Source organism: Melospiza melodia, chromosome 28 (assembly GCF_035770615.1).
Source record: "Melospiza melodia melodia isolate bMelMel2 chromosome 28, bMelMel2.pri, whole genome shotgun sequence".
In the NCBI taxonomy this organism is placed as follows: Eukaryota; Metazoa; Chordata; class Aves; order Passeriformes; family Passerellidae; genus Melospiza; species Melospiza melodia.
The window spans coordinates 2,467,338-2,481,528 of record NC_086221.1 but is presented as its reverse complement, the minus strand read 5'-3'; the positions used below and the strand labels follow the sequence as shown (position 1 = coordinate 2,481,528).

At 47.6% G+C, this 14,191-nt stretch overlaps 1 protein-coding gene across 1 annotated transcript in view; it reads right to left on the bottom strand.

Moving 5' to 3' along the window:
- The window catches only part of PKP1 (plakophilin 1), a 51,272-nt gene that overhangs the window by 21,198 nt on the left and 15,883 nt on the right, over positions 1-14,191 (bottom strand). The window contains exons 3-4 of the mRNA XM_063177902.1: positions 9,589-10,010; positions 313-457 (exon numbers count right to left, since the gene is read on the bottom strand). Coding sequence (XP_063033972.1) covers positions 313-457; positions 9,589-10,010 — 567 coding nt within the window. The remainder of the gene's footprint in view (positions 1-312; positions 458-9,588; positions 10,011-14,191) is intronic.

The following is a 14,191-nucleotide window of genomic DNA, read 5'->3' as shown; positions in this document are numbered from 1 at the left end:
GACACTGGGTGCCAGCTTCCACACTGTCAAGCCCCATCACCCTGTGCCAGAGCAGCTTGTGGTGACAACAGGAACAGTCTCCCTGCTACCCAGAAACTATTCCAGGCATTAAATCCTGACCAACTGCTGTTGTGAGAAAGTGGCCATCAATAGCTGAAAAATCTACTTAATTAATACCTGGGCCTGACTAAAGAGGCACAAAGCACCCTCATGAAAACCAAGGGAACCTATGAATCCTTGGCACTAAGGAAACCAGTCCCATCCCTCTCTTGTGCCATCAGCCCTGGTGTGGCACTGGAGGAGTCTGCTCACCTCCTGCTTGGCAGACTCATCCTGGAAGCAGGTGTGCTGCAGGTAGTAAGCCCCCATAGCTTGGTACTTGTCATCAGAGGAGCACAGGAGCTGGATGGCCTTCTGGATGGTCATGGTGCCAGCATCAATCTCATCACCACAGATCCTGTGTCAAAGAGAAATACAGAACTGGATGAGTGCTCAGCCCTGACAGCTATGTCAGCACTGGGAGTTATTGGGAAGGAATCAATTATAAAATATTATCACATTGCAACACAGACCACACAGTGCACTTCTAGTGGATCACTCTGTCTCCAAAAAAGAGATGGTAAAAGATGGAAAAGACACAGTGAAGAGCACTAAGGGTAATAAATTCCAGATCCAGTCTATCCACAAGCAAAGGAGACAGAAAATGAAAGCTGGGTTGAGGTGGTGGATGTCTGACCATGCCCAAAATGGAAGTTTAATAAAGAGAGAGGCAGTTCAGTGTTCCCCAAATAAAGGAGTGAGTGGACAGGAGTGAAACCATCCACCAGGTGATGAGGACAAGGTAACACAGGCAGGTGGTTTTCCCACAGCATGGGATTCTTTGATGTGAAAGGTGATGCAAGCAGAAATGTGAGTGCAGTTGATGGTCTTGGGAAGCTCAAGCAGATCCCTCAGTAAAAGGCCTGTCTGGAGTGATGGGATGGACAAATAGGCAGTTATGAGATGCTAATAATAGCTCTGAGACATCCTGCTCCCAGGGGATGTTCACTCTGGCTGGCTCCAAGCTCTTATAAAAGCTGACCACTGTCATCATCCCTGTTAGAGGTAAAGAATGTGCCTGCAACTCAGGAGGAAGGATATGAATTCCTCTGGCTTGTGGCAGGACTGGAACCTCGGGAGAAACACAAACATCTGGAGGTTCTCCCACTTGTTTAGAAACGTGAAGGTCCTGCTCTTTTTGGCTTGTTCTTATTCAGTACCATCTGTGATGGTTTAACCACATAAAATTAGAAAAGGGTCCAAACAGCAAAGCTTGTTTGTGCTTCCAGTTATAGAAATTATTGTAATTGAAGGTTCCTGTCTCCTCTCAGCACCCTTGCAGCTGAATCCTGCAGAGGCTGCATGGGGATCTCAGCTCATGGCAGTGGTGACTGCATTAATTTGCAAAGTCCAGGACTGAGGAGAGTCAAAGCCAAACTCCTGGTTGGTTTTCTGTCAGCAGTGACAGGATACAAATGAGAAAGGCTTCATTAGCAGTGGATGGAATCCAGAAGTGTGACGGCTTTCCCAGGCCAGTGAAGTTGTGGCTGTGCCTGGCTGATGATGTTCCCTGGGACTGATGGGGAGATTCACCTGGAGGAAATCACTCCCTGATTGAACCACATTTATTTATACACATTTTTTCTACATGTCATACCAGGAGTGACTCTGTAGAGGGGCTGCTCAGCTTCAGACAATGCCACAGATCAACAGAGCAGTGGTTTTTAATAAGTTCTTTAAATAAACCCATAACATTTGAAGTGTTAAACTTCACCACAAGACAGTAGCACTTCCAGGCATGGGATGGACAGAGTTGCTTTGACTGTGCCAAAGGAATGTAAAGAATAAAGGTCTGGAAAGGACATGTGGTCACCAGCAGCAGCACCTACAGTGAGATAAAACATTTCTCCTTAGGAATCTAAGGGCTCCCCTCCACACAGCACAGAGCAGGGAATAATATGCACAATTCCACAGGGAATTTCACACAAAAGGCAGCATGAAGGACTCTGGTCTTACTGGCATAAAGTTACATTCAGCTTGCATCACTCAATCAAGCACCTCTGGAGTGAGTGGAAAGAATTCAGTGTTTTCAAAAACCACCTTGCCTATATGTCTTGGACATTTTTCCTAGGAAAGGAAGCCCTGCCCTCTGGAGACACCTCTGCCTCTCTTGGTATGCAGAAATGAAAGACAACAGTCTGAGGTTGGACCTGAAGCATTCCATGTCTAAGACTGGGCAAACCTCATTCCACTTTTATTTCTACACTGCAATAAAACATCACTTCCTCATAAGACTTTACATCAGTTTGAACCTCTATCAAAACCTGGTACCAAGGAACTTCCATTAAACTTGCAACAAGGAGAGACAAAACTGGAAAGACTAAGTAAACTAGAAATTATGGAGCCCCAGAAACCCTTGGGTTGGATCCAGGATGTGATTTTTTCTCAGTTTTTTTCATGCTCCTGAGACGATTGAGCTGAGAACTGATGGATCCTGCACCAGGGAGGGGCTTCTCCTTTGGGAACTGGGACCTGGACTGGAGGTATGGGAAGAGAGGCAGATTGGGAAAAATACCAGGTCAGTGGCCATGTAATCATAGTGATCTGTTTTGCTTTATAATTACTGAATCAAATGCACTTTTTCTGAGACAGAAGGATGTCCTCTTGATCCAGCTGCTCAAGGAAGGCAATTTTCTTCATATCCACTCTATAGAGGGACAAACCCTCCTTCAGCTGGGAAAAACTGGGATGGAGGTGCAGTTCTGTGGGAGGAAATGGGGAAGGTTCCCTTTTCCCTGCTGTGTCCTCAGCAGAAATTCACAGCAGCTCAGCAGTCAGGCTCAGTCACACTGCCCAGCAAGCAGCAGGGATTTCTCCTACCTGAGAATAAAATCACCCTGGCAAAGTCCAGCAAAGGGGAGACTGTTCCTCAGCCAGTCAGGGATATTCCCAACCAGATGCACACTGTGGGAACAACAACCTGCTTCAAGACAAACTCTTGGACTGAGCCATCTCCAGCCTGGGCAATGTGACTGGTAGGAACAGCTCCAAAGGTTGTTCTTCCACAAGAAAGAAGCAGACTAGGAGGAGAACACAGCTAGAAATTATTAAATGGAGACAAAGAAGATCAGATTCTGGAATGGAAGGCAAACAAATACTGAAGAGGACCAGTATCAGAGAAAGGAAATTTCCCTCACCTTTCATGAGCAGATTGTTTTGTGTTAATTCCCATCTAAGTTTCTGTCCTGCTTGTTAGGGCTACAGCTCCCAAGAGAGGAGGAATTAACAAATTCCATTGTTCATAAATAAAATCAGAGTAGAAACTCTCAAAACAGTGCTCAGCACATCCCAGCATTCTATCCCAAATAAAAACAAACCAAAATGAAGGTGCCTTTCATTGTACTCGGTTCTGCTTTCACCACCTGGCATAGCCCTGAAGAATTAATGTTTTGATATTGATCAGCTTTAATTATCCCAAAAGACAAGAGATAGATCAGAAACCACCCTCAGCACCTTTCCTGTTTCAACAACTCCTGTCCTTCCCTCTGTTTGCTGTACTGCCAGAGAAGCTGAGCTCAGGAGGGAATGAATGGCTGTTGGGGACACAGTGTCCCTGAGCTTCAGGCACAGCACAGAGGCTGCAGCAGCTCAGCCAGGGCCACGTCGGTGTCACCAGAGCCAAACGTGGCACCAAGAAATCCCAGAGGGTTGTCACAGTCTATACTGCCCCCTGCACAGCTGCCAGCTGAGGCATCCAAGACCTCTGCCAGAGCAACTCTGAGATGTTCTGGATCCCCAGGTGCCTGGACAGACACTCACATGGTCTCTAATGAGGTGTTTCAGTCTCCTCCACACTCAGAGGACTCCAAAGGGAAGAGCATCCACATCTCCCAGTGGGGCCAAAGGTAAGTGTGGGTTTGCAGGTGCCCATTAAAGGCTCCTGATCCCGATCAGCAAACCTCAGCCAGGGTGTCTGCAGACACCCAGCTCCCCATCCCATGCTCCCAAAGAAGAAACCCCCCTTCTCCAGGGGTGGGACTAGTCTGGACTCTCAGCCATGTCTGCAGCTCAGACATCTGGGATTCCCTGAGAACAGCAAGAGGTGTTGGCTTTGTTAGGGGTAACTCAGGGACCTGTCTCTGAATTCAGCCCCACTGGCACCTCAGCTCAGAGAGAGGCAACTCCTGCAGTGCTGTGACCAGCTCAGACCACTGCAGGGCCACTGATACCACAGCCACCACCTTTCCCTGTCTGTGCCATGAGGCCCCTGGAGCACAAAGCACAACAGCTCTAAGCAGAGCTAATACAATGTCAGTCCCTGATGGGCACAGATTTCTTGTACCTCAGGTTCCAGTTGGAGGGGCACAAACATTCCAAATTTCCCAGGAGAATTAAACATCCCATTGTTTGTTACTGCTTCTTACCACTGCTCCCTGATGACCAAGCAGGATGTAGAAACTTTTATCCTGAGTGGGCATAAATAGTATCAATAACATCAATAACATTGCAACATGTAATTTAACCAAAAGCTGCCTGCTCAGGGTGCTGCCCTGTCACCTGGAGCATGCTGCAAGTGCCACCCAGCAGAGGAAATGGTTCCAAGTGGGCAGATGTGGGTGGTCTCCACCAGCTGCTGAAATCACTGCAGTGCTGCAGCTTCTAGGGTGAAGTACTGCAGCTCTGGGGGATGTCACAAGAGATCAGGAAGGAGAAGGGTTCTGTGGAGAACAGGGAGTCCTGGCACCAAGAAAACTCCTCCAGCTCTACCAGACTCCAGAGAGCAGCATTTTGGCAAAATGTGAGTGCTGTTCATTGAGAGCAGCCTTTGGGCAGGAGCCACTGGAAAACCCTGAATGTCTGAGCCCAGGCCAGAGATGCTGAGCTTGGAAATGTTGATCCAGATATGACATAGTGATTACCAAGGCTCAAGTCTCTGAGTGAAGAGAAGTATGTCTGGAATCCCAGAATCACTGAGGTTGGAAAAGATCTCTCAGACCATTGGGCCCACCTGTGGCCAGTCCTCACCTTGTCACACAGCCCAGAGCACTCAGTGCCACATCCAAGGTGTTCCTTGGGCACCTCCAGTGATGAGGACTCCTCCACCTCCCTGGGCAGCCCCTTCCAATGTTCAACAACCTCTTCTCTGAAGAAATTTTTGATGTGAAATTTTTCTGTGAAGAATTTTTTTTTTCCACAGACAGTGTGTCTTCCACAGACACACTGTCTATGGAAGAAATGGAACAGACATGAGAAGGTCCCTCTCTGCTCACTGAGGCAGGATCATGACTGGGGCTGGTGGAGGAGAATAAACTGCATGAGGAGTTTTAAATAGTGTTCAACCTCCTGATCTGGCAAACTTTGCAGAACTCAGATTTCATCACCAGGACCAACAGCATGGGGTGAGTCAACCCCTGTGTCATGATTTAGTTTATAAGGGAATCATAGAATGGCTTTTCAGTAACAGTTCAGTGTTACACTGCTCAGCAGGCAGTTGGAAGAAAGGGGCTGTGGTCAGAGCTGCTGCTGTAAGAGGGTGGACTCTGAGAGATATCAGTTATCAGCTCTTCCCTGTCTCATACAGCCAAACCCAGTTCAATAAATGGCAGCAATCACACAATCAAGGCCAGTTGTGGAAATTAAATAACTTTATCACCAAATGCAGAGGGACTGCTTAGCACAGACAGTTTGACAGTTACTGCACAATCAGAATTTTGATACCTGCACACCACTGTTGCCACCTGAGAACACTCAGTGACCCATCCAGGTCACACCATCCAGGGAGACCAGATCCACAGCAGAGGATGACTGAGAAGCACCACTCTGGAGCCAGTCCGTGGGCATTACAGAGTTTTGTGTCACAGACAGACCCAGTGGAGCACAGGTCCCACTGCAGTCCCCCTCACAGCAATGGAAATCACCCCATGGATCACCTCAGAAAGCATGAAAAGCATCCAGCCCTTCCCTAGCTCTTGTAGGTTATTGGCAAACCTGCAGACAAGACATCCAACAGATCCCAGACCAGGAGATCTGCAGCACAAAAACTGAACACAGAATTCTCCACGTCATAGAGGGACAAACTGCACCTGGAGAATGACCACAATGGAAGGACAGAGCCCCAGACTGGGAACTGGCAGCAGCTGTGACCCTGCATGGGGAGGTTAATAATGGGGTACCAGCAAGCAAAGCTCTCCTTACTCAACATCAGGGGAGCCAAGGGAAGATTGAAATCTCTAAGTGGACAATCCTCCAGACACAACAGCCCTACATAGCAAGGAGAGCCCAGACATGTTCCTGACCCACCTCAGAAGCCCCTCCCCAACAAGAGCACTCTGAGAGCAAGGCCAACAGTGCCCTGCAAGACACTTGTGAGGGCTAAGAGTCATCCAAAAGAGTCATTTTTCCAAAAAGGACAACTTTGTATGTCTCCAAAGCTTTAACGACAACCTCCTCCCCTCTGAACACAACTCCTGTACCCGTGCCCCCTGCACCAGCCCAGCTCTGCAGAGCTTCAGCCAGAGCAGGGGCTGTGCCACAGCCACATCAGATTCACCCAGGGGACACAGCCCCAGCTGAGCCCACAGCTTGAAGCCCAACTTGGAGCCTGAGGTTTCCACAGCAGAACCAGTTCTGCCAGATGAGCCGTGCCCCAAGCCAGGAGTGTGTAAATGGAGCCACTCCCTAACCAAGGGCAACCAGAGCTGGAGAGGATCCCTCTCAAAACAGCAGCTCTCCTCCCAGAAAATGCCATCATTCTCCAAGTGACCTCTCCAAAGCCATGAGCAAGCCCCTGACCATGGCTTTGGCCAGAGCCTGCCAGGGCTTTTGCTCCAAAGCTGTGTCCTCCCTAGGAGAAGGCAGCTGCAGCCCTGAGTTCAGGCATTCTGCCATCCTTCCCACTACACTTTTCTGCTCCTCAGTGAGAAATTCCCTAGAACAGATCACTTCCAGTTTGTGTAACATCTCTGGATCCTGTTCCAGAGGATTTACAGAGCTGCTGACAGCAGCAAAACGAGGCTACCAGTGCTATGGGCTGGCCAGGGCTAATTTGGCATGTGTCAAACATGGAGAACTGGGCACATGAGCCAAGGGCTCATGATAACATTCTAATGGGGCAGTGATGATTCTTGGCATCCATGCTCTGGGACATACCCTCCTACTCAGTGCCAAAGGAGGGAGGCTTGGCCAGAGTAACCTGGTACATTCAGATGTGGAAAAGGGCACAGTGTGGCTTAGGCTGCTGAAAGGGAAGGGGATTTTCTCAGTATCTCCATCATTCCTTGGGGCAACAATTCAACGGTTTCAGACCTTTGCTGGGAGTTCTGACAAAGCCTATGAGCCCTTATAAACAGTCTCACACACATCCTGCAGTGGGAAATTTCTCCTTGGGACCAGGGACCACCAGGAATGAGTGCAGGAGCTTTTACTGTTTGTATGACAAAATTCCCCCTGTGAGGGAGTTGTGAGAGCTTCTGGGCTGGTGCAGAGCAAGTCCTGTGTGATGGTGATGCAGCACAGGAAGTGCAGTAACCCTGGGAACTCTTGTGGAAGCTGCAGCCCCTCCTTCTCCAGCTTTCACTGCAATGTTTTGCAGTTCAAAACATGCAAACCATGGTCTTCCAAGGCTTCCAAGACTGTGGTTTGTACAGACCAAGCCTCTCCCAAGACTGCCACAGGACATGGCTGGTGCTCCAGAGCTGGAGGTAGCACAGGGCGTTGGGGCAGTGCTCAGTCACCACCCAAACCAGGTGATTGCCAGTGGGAACTCTGCTGCATTCACAGGTACAGCCTTGGGAGGGTTTGAGCTCACTGCTGGGATTTACACATCCTGTGCTTGTAGGCAACCTCTACAAGAAGGGATCTGATGCTCAAACATGATGGACTATCCTCCACCCTTATATATTTCCTATCCCAAATGGGACTGGATGCTCTGGACAGGAAAGAATTGAACAGCTTCCACTGGCTCCTCTTTCCTAGTTAGTCAGATTATTCCAATTAGGATATTTATTTCAATTTATGGCTCATTTTTTTTCTGGAACCAAAATCAGACCTTTCGGGCAAATGGAGCAGAGGCTGGGTGGAGAAAAGAGAGGGAAACATCATTGCTTAGCAGGCTCTCAGCTCTGCTCTGAGTCAGACCCTCTGGAACTGACTCCTTCCAAGACAGGTTTTTTTTGGGTAAGTTTTCTGCCAGGCTGAAGCAGCAGGACAGCCAGGACAGACACCATGACTGCACACCAGGCCTTCTGCTCCTCACCTCCCCATCCTCATATCATTGTGGGTTAATGCCACCACAGACACTGAGGGATTGTGTTGCCCAATATCACAGAGCTACAGCAGAGATATCTGCACTGAGCCAGTCCTATCAGCTCCCCTCCACAGCCCAGGAAATGCAATAAAGCCCTGAAGAGTGACTCATCTGACCCACTTAGCTGCAGGATGCGCTGCTGAGGGCTCTGCAGCAGCTCAGGTGCCCGGCTCTGGTGGGCAGAGCTCCCAGCACTGCCCAGGCTCCCTCAGGGTCAGTGTGAAATACCAAGCTGTGTTTGGTGTCAGGTACATACAGGTAACGTGTGTATTTGTGATTGTCATGTGTGGAAACCGACCATGGGACAGTTGAGAATTATAATAACTGAGGAAAGTAAAGCATGGAAGAAGGCCTTTGAACCTATCTTTTGTTTGCAATTAACCTTGGTTGATTTAGGAGCACTGGAATTAAAGTGTTAAGGATGTTGCATTTGCTTGTAGTTAATCCTTAAAGAGTTCTGCAATAATAACCTTTTGAAGTATAATTTTAGAATATTGCTTGTATCCTTGAAACTATAGCTTTGGAATATATAAAAAGGAAATGTGCTTATCTCATGCCTTAATAAAGCGGAGAAAAACAGCTTGAGAAAGGAAGATGAACATCATCTCAAGGATTTATAGTTTTGACCAAGGGAAGCTGGACATCACTGTTATGAGATTTATAGTCCTTGCAATTAAAAGGTGGATCCACATCTGGAGAGCTGGACCTCACCAGATGGGATTCTTCTTTCAGAAACCAGACCAGCACCATCTGAGGATACTCCTTTTGGGATACATCCTGAGAAAAACTAAATCACAATGGGTATAGAATTGTGACGTAAAAATTGGGAATAGAAACTGCTGATGAGTAAAAATTGGAATAGAAACTGCTGACAAACTTTATGAGTACCCCTATAAATACCTGTAACCCTCAAGTATTGGTGTGCAGCTGGAGGGAACTGTACTCAGCGCTGTATTGCTCATACTTCACCATATTAATTAATAAATTGATTGCTGCTTGAATATTGACCTAGTCAAGCTTCTTATTTATAACAAGAGGACTTACTTGGATATATTGGCCTAGTCAAGCTTCTTATTTATAACAAGAGCACTTACTTGGATATATTGGCCTAGTCAAGTTTCTTATTTATAACAAGAGCACTTACTTGGATATATTGACCTAGTCAAGTTTCTTATTTATAACAAGAGGACTTACTTGGATATATTGACCTAGTCAAGCTTCTTATTTATAACAAGAGCACTTACTTGGAGCTGGACTGGGCCTGTCCATAGACCCCGTCCTGCTTGCAGCTCATCACAGGCTGGGCATAGACCACGTCGGGCTTGTTGCTCGAGGGGCAGGACAGGGCCCGCGCTGGCACCTTTTTGCTGGTCCTGCTGGTTCCCTGCTGGGTGCTGCAGCTGCTGTAGATGCTCTGGCGGTTGAGGGTGGCCTTGTGCTCGGCGCGGCCGCCGCCGTGCGCCTTGCGCAGGGTGCCGCGGGGCGGCTCGCAGTAGAGGTCGGGCTCGCTGCGGCTGCTCTTGATGTTCTGCACGAAGCAGTAATCGCTGCCGGCCCGGGGGCTGCACAGCGCCTTGCTGTGCGCCCGGCTGGCCCAGCCCTCCATCTGGCTGTACGAGCTGTAGCGCCGGTTCTCCACGTCCCGCTTCAGCGTCCCGTTGTAGAGCTAGTGTGAGAAATGCATGTGTTTTGTGATATTATGATTTTAAGATGAATCAAAGACACGGTTTTGCAAAATTCCTTCTTTAAAATGCTATATAGTATCTTCACTGCTTGTCTGGTCAGTGCTCCTTAGACTGTGGCGCAGTTCATCTGAGCACATGGATACATGCATATATTATATGTGTTGTGTTAGAAAGTAATGCTGTATTAATGCTCTTAAGTACTGTGTTAAATATAGTTTTAGGTTATAAAAAATGTTAAACTAGAAACTATGCTACGTAGGATTCTCTTTTTAAAGAAAGGACTTGCAGCGAGATAGCAGCCACAGGACATCTGAATCTTTCAGAGAAAAAGAATTCATTGCCCTCTTATCAGAAGAAATGAACTTCTTCCCACCTTGAAGGCGCTGTTAGGATTCAGAGGAAGAAGTTGATGATGACCAGACAGAATCCTGTATTTGAACAGAATTTATGCACCGTGTATGAAGTGTATGAATATGCAACAGGCATTGCTTTTAAGGGTTAATCCTCTGTTAATGTGGGTCCTTTTTCAGGCTCGTGCTGCCCAGAAAAAGGTACCCGGACATCCGTAACTCTTTGTATTTATTGTCTCATATTGTCCTAATTCAATTTGTCCAAATTGTTATTACTCTAATTGTGTTACTATTATTTTATAACCATTTTATTACTATTAAACTTTTAAAATTTTATAAGCAAGTGATTGGCGTTTTTCACAGCTGCCAAACACAAACACGGCGTCAGGGCTGAGCTGGGCATGGCCAGGCCCGCCTGGCTGCCTGTTACTGCTTTCCTGGGCCTCCCAAGTGTTTTCATGACCAAAATTGATGGGAGGCTTGTTGGAATCCAGGACATCCCTCAGGCTGCCCTGGAGGGCTCGAGCCCCTGCCAGGGAGCTCAGAGACCTTGGCACAGAGCCCAAGACCCCTGTGCCTTTGATTTTGACCCATGGAAAAAATTACTAACCTTATATGAGGAATTACAAGCCACGAAAGTTTAAGTAGAATGATAGTTAGTTTGTCACAGGGCGAAAAGTAGAATTTGGGGGTTTTTAGAATGGGGTTAGGAGTTCCAAGATGGAGGAATTTGGGCGTGCCTTGTCCTTCTTTCTCCTTCTTCCTAGCCTCCATCTTCTGGGTGATGGTGGCACTTTTGGATTGGATTAGAGTAGGAACACACTGTCTAACATAGGTGATAGGTATTGGAAAATAATTGTAAATAAAGTACAGATAGTTTTTAGTATAAAAACACAACACCACCCTGAAGGCAGGCAGTGCGCCACTGACTGACCTGCTGAAGGAACCTCAGCAGGCCAGGGAAAGAATGTTACAGATAACAGAAAATAAACAACCTTGAAAACCAGAACAGAAGAATCCTGACTCCTTCTTCGGTTTCCAGGCTGGAAAAAGAGACTCTGACACCCCTCGGGGTCGGCAGATGCCTGAGAGAGGTTATCCAACCTGCAGCCCTTACAAAGGAGCCAAACCCCACCTGGGTACCAGGGACACTGAGGGATCAGGATGTGGCATCCAGGAGCTTTAATTAGAACTGAAAGCTGAAAGTCGGCAATAGAGAAAGTGCTTTATTCCCAACACACAGGGTCTAACCCACCCTGTAACTACAGCACCTCACTGCATATCTCTCACCATCATGGAGCCTTCCAGCAGTCCCTGCACTTATTTTTAATTTCCTTATGCTCCTTTCTTCTCCATGCCATCTATTAGAAAGGGAGTAAAGGGAGTGAAAAATGAGTAAGAAGGGATTCTTGAATCTTGTTTCTTGAGCCAAGAAACAAGTGGAGACAATGAATATCAGCTTATGAGTTACAAGGTGTGTAGTATCTGCTCAGATAATGGGATGCTGTGGGAACAATGGGCAATATGCAATAAAAACTGAGATGACTAAGACAGGAAATAAAAAAAGAAAGGATAAAAGATGGTAAAATAAACCATCTACAATTAGCAAAACAAAAAGATGGCTTTAGCTGCCCTGCTGTCAGTTCAAAATGCCTTCATCAGAAGTCCTCCAGATTTGCATCAAGTTTGCCACACCAGGATTGAATTCAATCTTCTGCCATGTTAAACCTTTGGGATGTCAGTTCTGGCTTGTGGGAGCCTGCAGGGTTATGCCCAAATGAGAGACAACTCATTCAGGTGTGTACTCCAGAAAGGAAAAGAAATTGTTTTAGGGCTGTTTGCCCCTTGATGCTGAGTTTGTGCTCTGCATCCCCTCAGCAGTCTGGCAAGGAGATCTCCAAGATATACAGCAAACAGGGATAAAAAGAACTAAGGAATAAAACTGCCTTCCCCATGTCCCTTTGATTATGCTGGGAAAGCTTCTCCATGGTCTCCTGTTGGATCAAAGTGTTTTTTTCTCATCCAACTCTAAGCAGGGGCACTTTGGGTGCTGCTTCCTGCAACGGCCACTCAAGGGTCCCTTTGGCTGGGAGAGAAAAGTCAACACTGGCTCCTAATCATTTCCTTGGAATTGTGAAAAGCCTGTGTCTGGTGTAATAGTTCACGTCACTGAAAAAAAAATTTCCATATATCCTAACCTAGAAACACTCTGTGATGGAGAAATGGGAATCCTCTGCTGGCTCACCCTGGAGTCCCTCAGCTCTGCCCTAACTCCATCCCAGCCCCAGCACACTCAGCATCATTTCTGCCTCCAACACTCTGCAGAATTGTCATTATGTTAATTAATTAAGCTAAATATTTCCATTAACAAACTGATCTTCAGGAATGCAGGGAATCCTCTCAGCTGTGTCCCAGAGAGCTGCAGAGGTAACGGCTGAAACCCTTCCCTGGCACCACTTGGGTGGGACTACGCCCTTTAGTCCAGCTCTGCTGATGCCCAAATCACTATTCTTTGAGTAGTTTTCATATTTTCAGATGTGCATCTAAACAGTTGAAGTGCTGCAAGTGGACAAAAGGGGAGCAGCTTCTCTCTGTGCCTTCTCCAGAAGACATAGAACAAACCTGGTGCTGAGAGGGGCAGGGGCAGGTTTGGAGCCTCCTGCAGAGGGGTTGGGAAGGACAGGTTGCAGGTGAAAAGAAAAGCCACATCACAGTACAATGTGATGAGTCTTGGGGGCTCTCTGGCAGTGGGACAAGCCCTCTGCTGCCCAGGATAAATCCAGGATCACCACATACACAGGCTCTCTGATCCCATTGCTTGGGATGCAGCACACACACAGCAACAGCGAAGTGACCTTCCATGAAGTCATGAGCTCCCATATATTTCCTTCTGAGCTGATGTCATCCTCATTTCAATTTATTTTCCTGGGTTCAGAAACCCTGGGGACAGTGAGGGATGGACAGGGCTGCAGTGGGAAGGTGCAGGGTGGACTTTTTGCTCAGTGGAGCTGCTGGCAGCAGCCACAGGACAGAGAGCAGTTTGTCAGATGTGAGCCCTGTTGGTTTTCTTTATGAGTCAGTTTAAGCTGGGATTATTCTGCAGGGCTGTCAGAAGCTTGGCAGAGCTGTGGAGCCCCTGGGCATCTGCTGAAACCGACTCAGGAAGCCTGGAAGAGGAACTCGTTGTTTATCTAAAGCTGGATTTGCTCTGCAGTGCACTCACTGAGGGGAGGGGGGAGTCTCTGTTTACTGAGACAGAATCAAGGGTTCTCGATTTCCTGCTGGGTTTTAGAGGGGCCATAGCGTTGTCCTCCTCCTTGGCAGCCCTGAGACGGGTGAAGCTGTTTGCAAAGACACCTCTCTGCAACACAGGAGCCCTGGCTGCAAGTCCGAGCAGGTCCCAGCAGGGCGGGGGAGCCTTTTGCAAACTCATGGGAAAATCGTTCCCGTGTGATGTGAAGCTCATTACCAAAGGCAGTCCAGGACTTTTATTGCTGATTCTACCAGATGCTTGGCTGAGCCCATTTTAATCTCTTTCAAGTGGCACGGACCTAATTGGTATCTCACAATTCCTTTTTGCAGCAGGAGCCTGATCCAACGGCTCCAGATCGATGAGGATTCTCCTGCCAGCTCCAATGGACCTCAGACCTTGAGCCTGTGAATCCCTGCAGGAGTGGGGATGACCTGATCCCTTCCTGGTCCTGGCAAAGCTTCCCCACAGTAAAACTGAAATCCCTGTGTTGAATTCTGACCCAGCTAAGTCAGGGACTGGAGCAAATGTGGCCAAGGGAAGGGAATTCCTGCAGCCATCA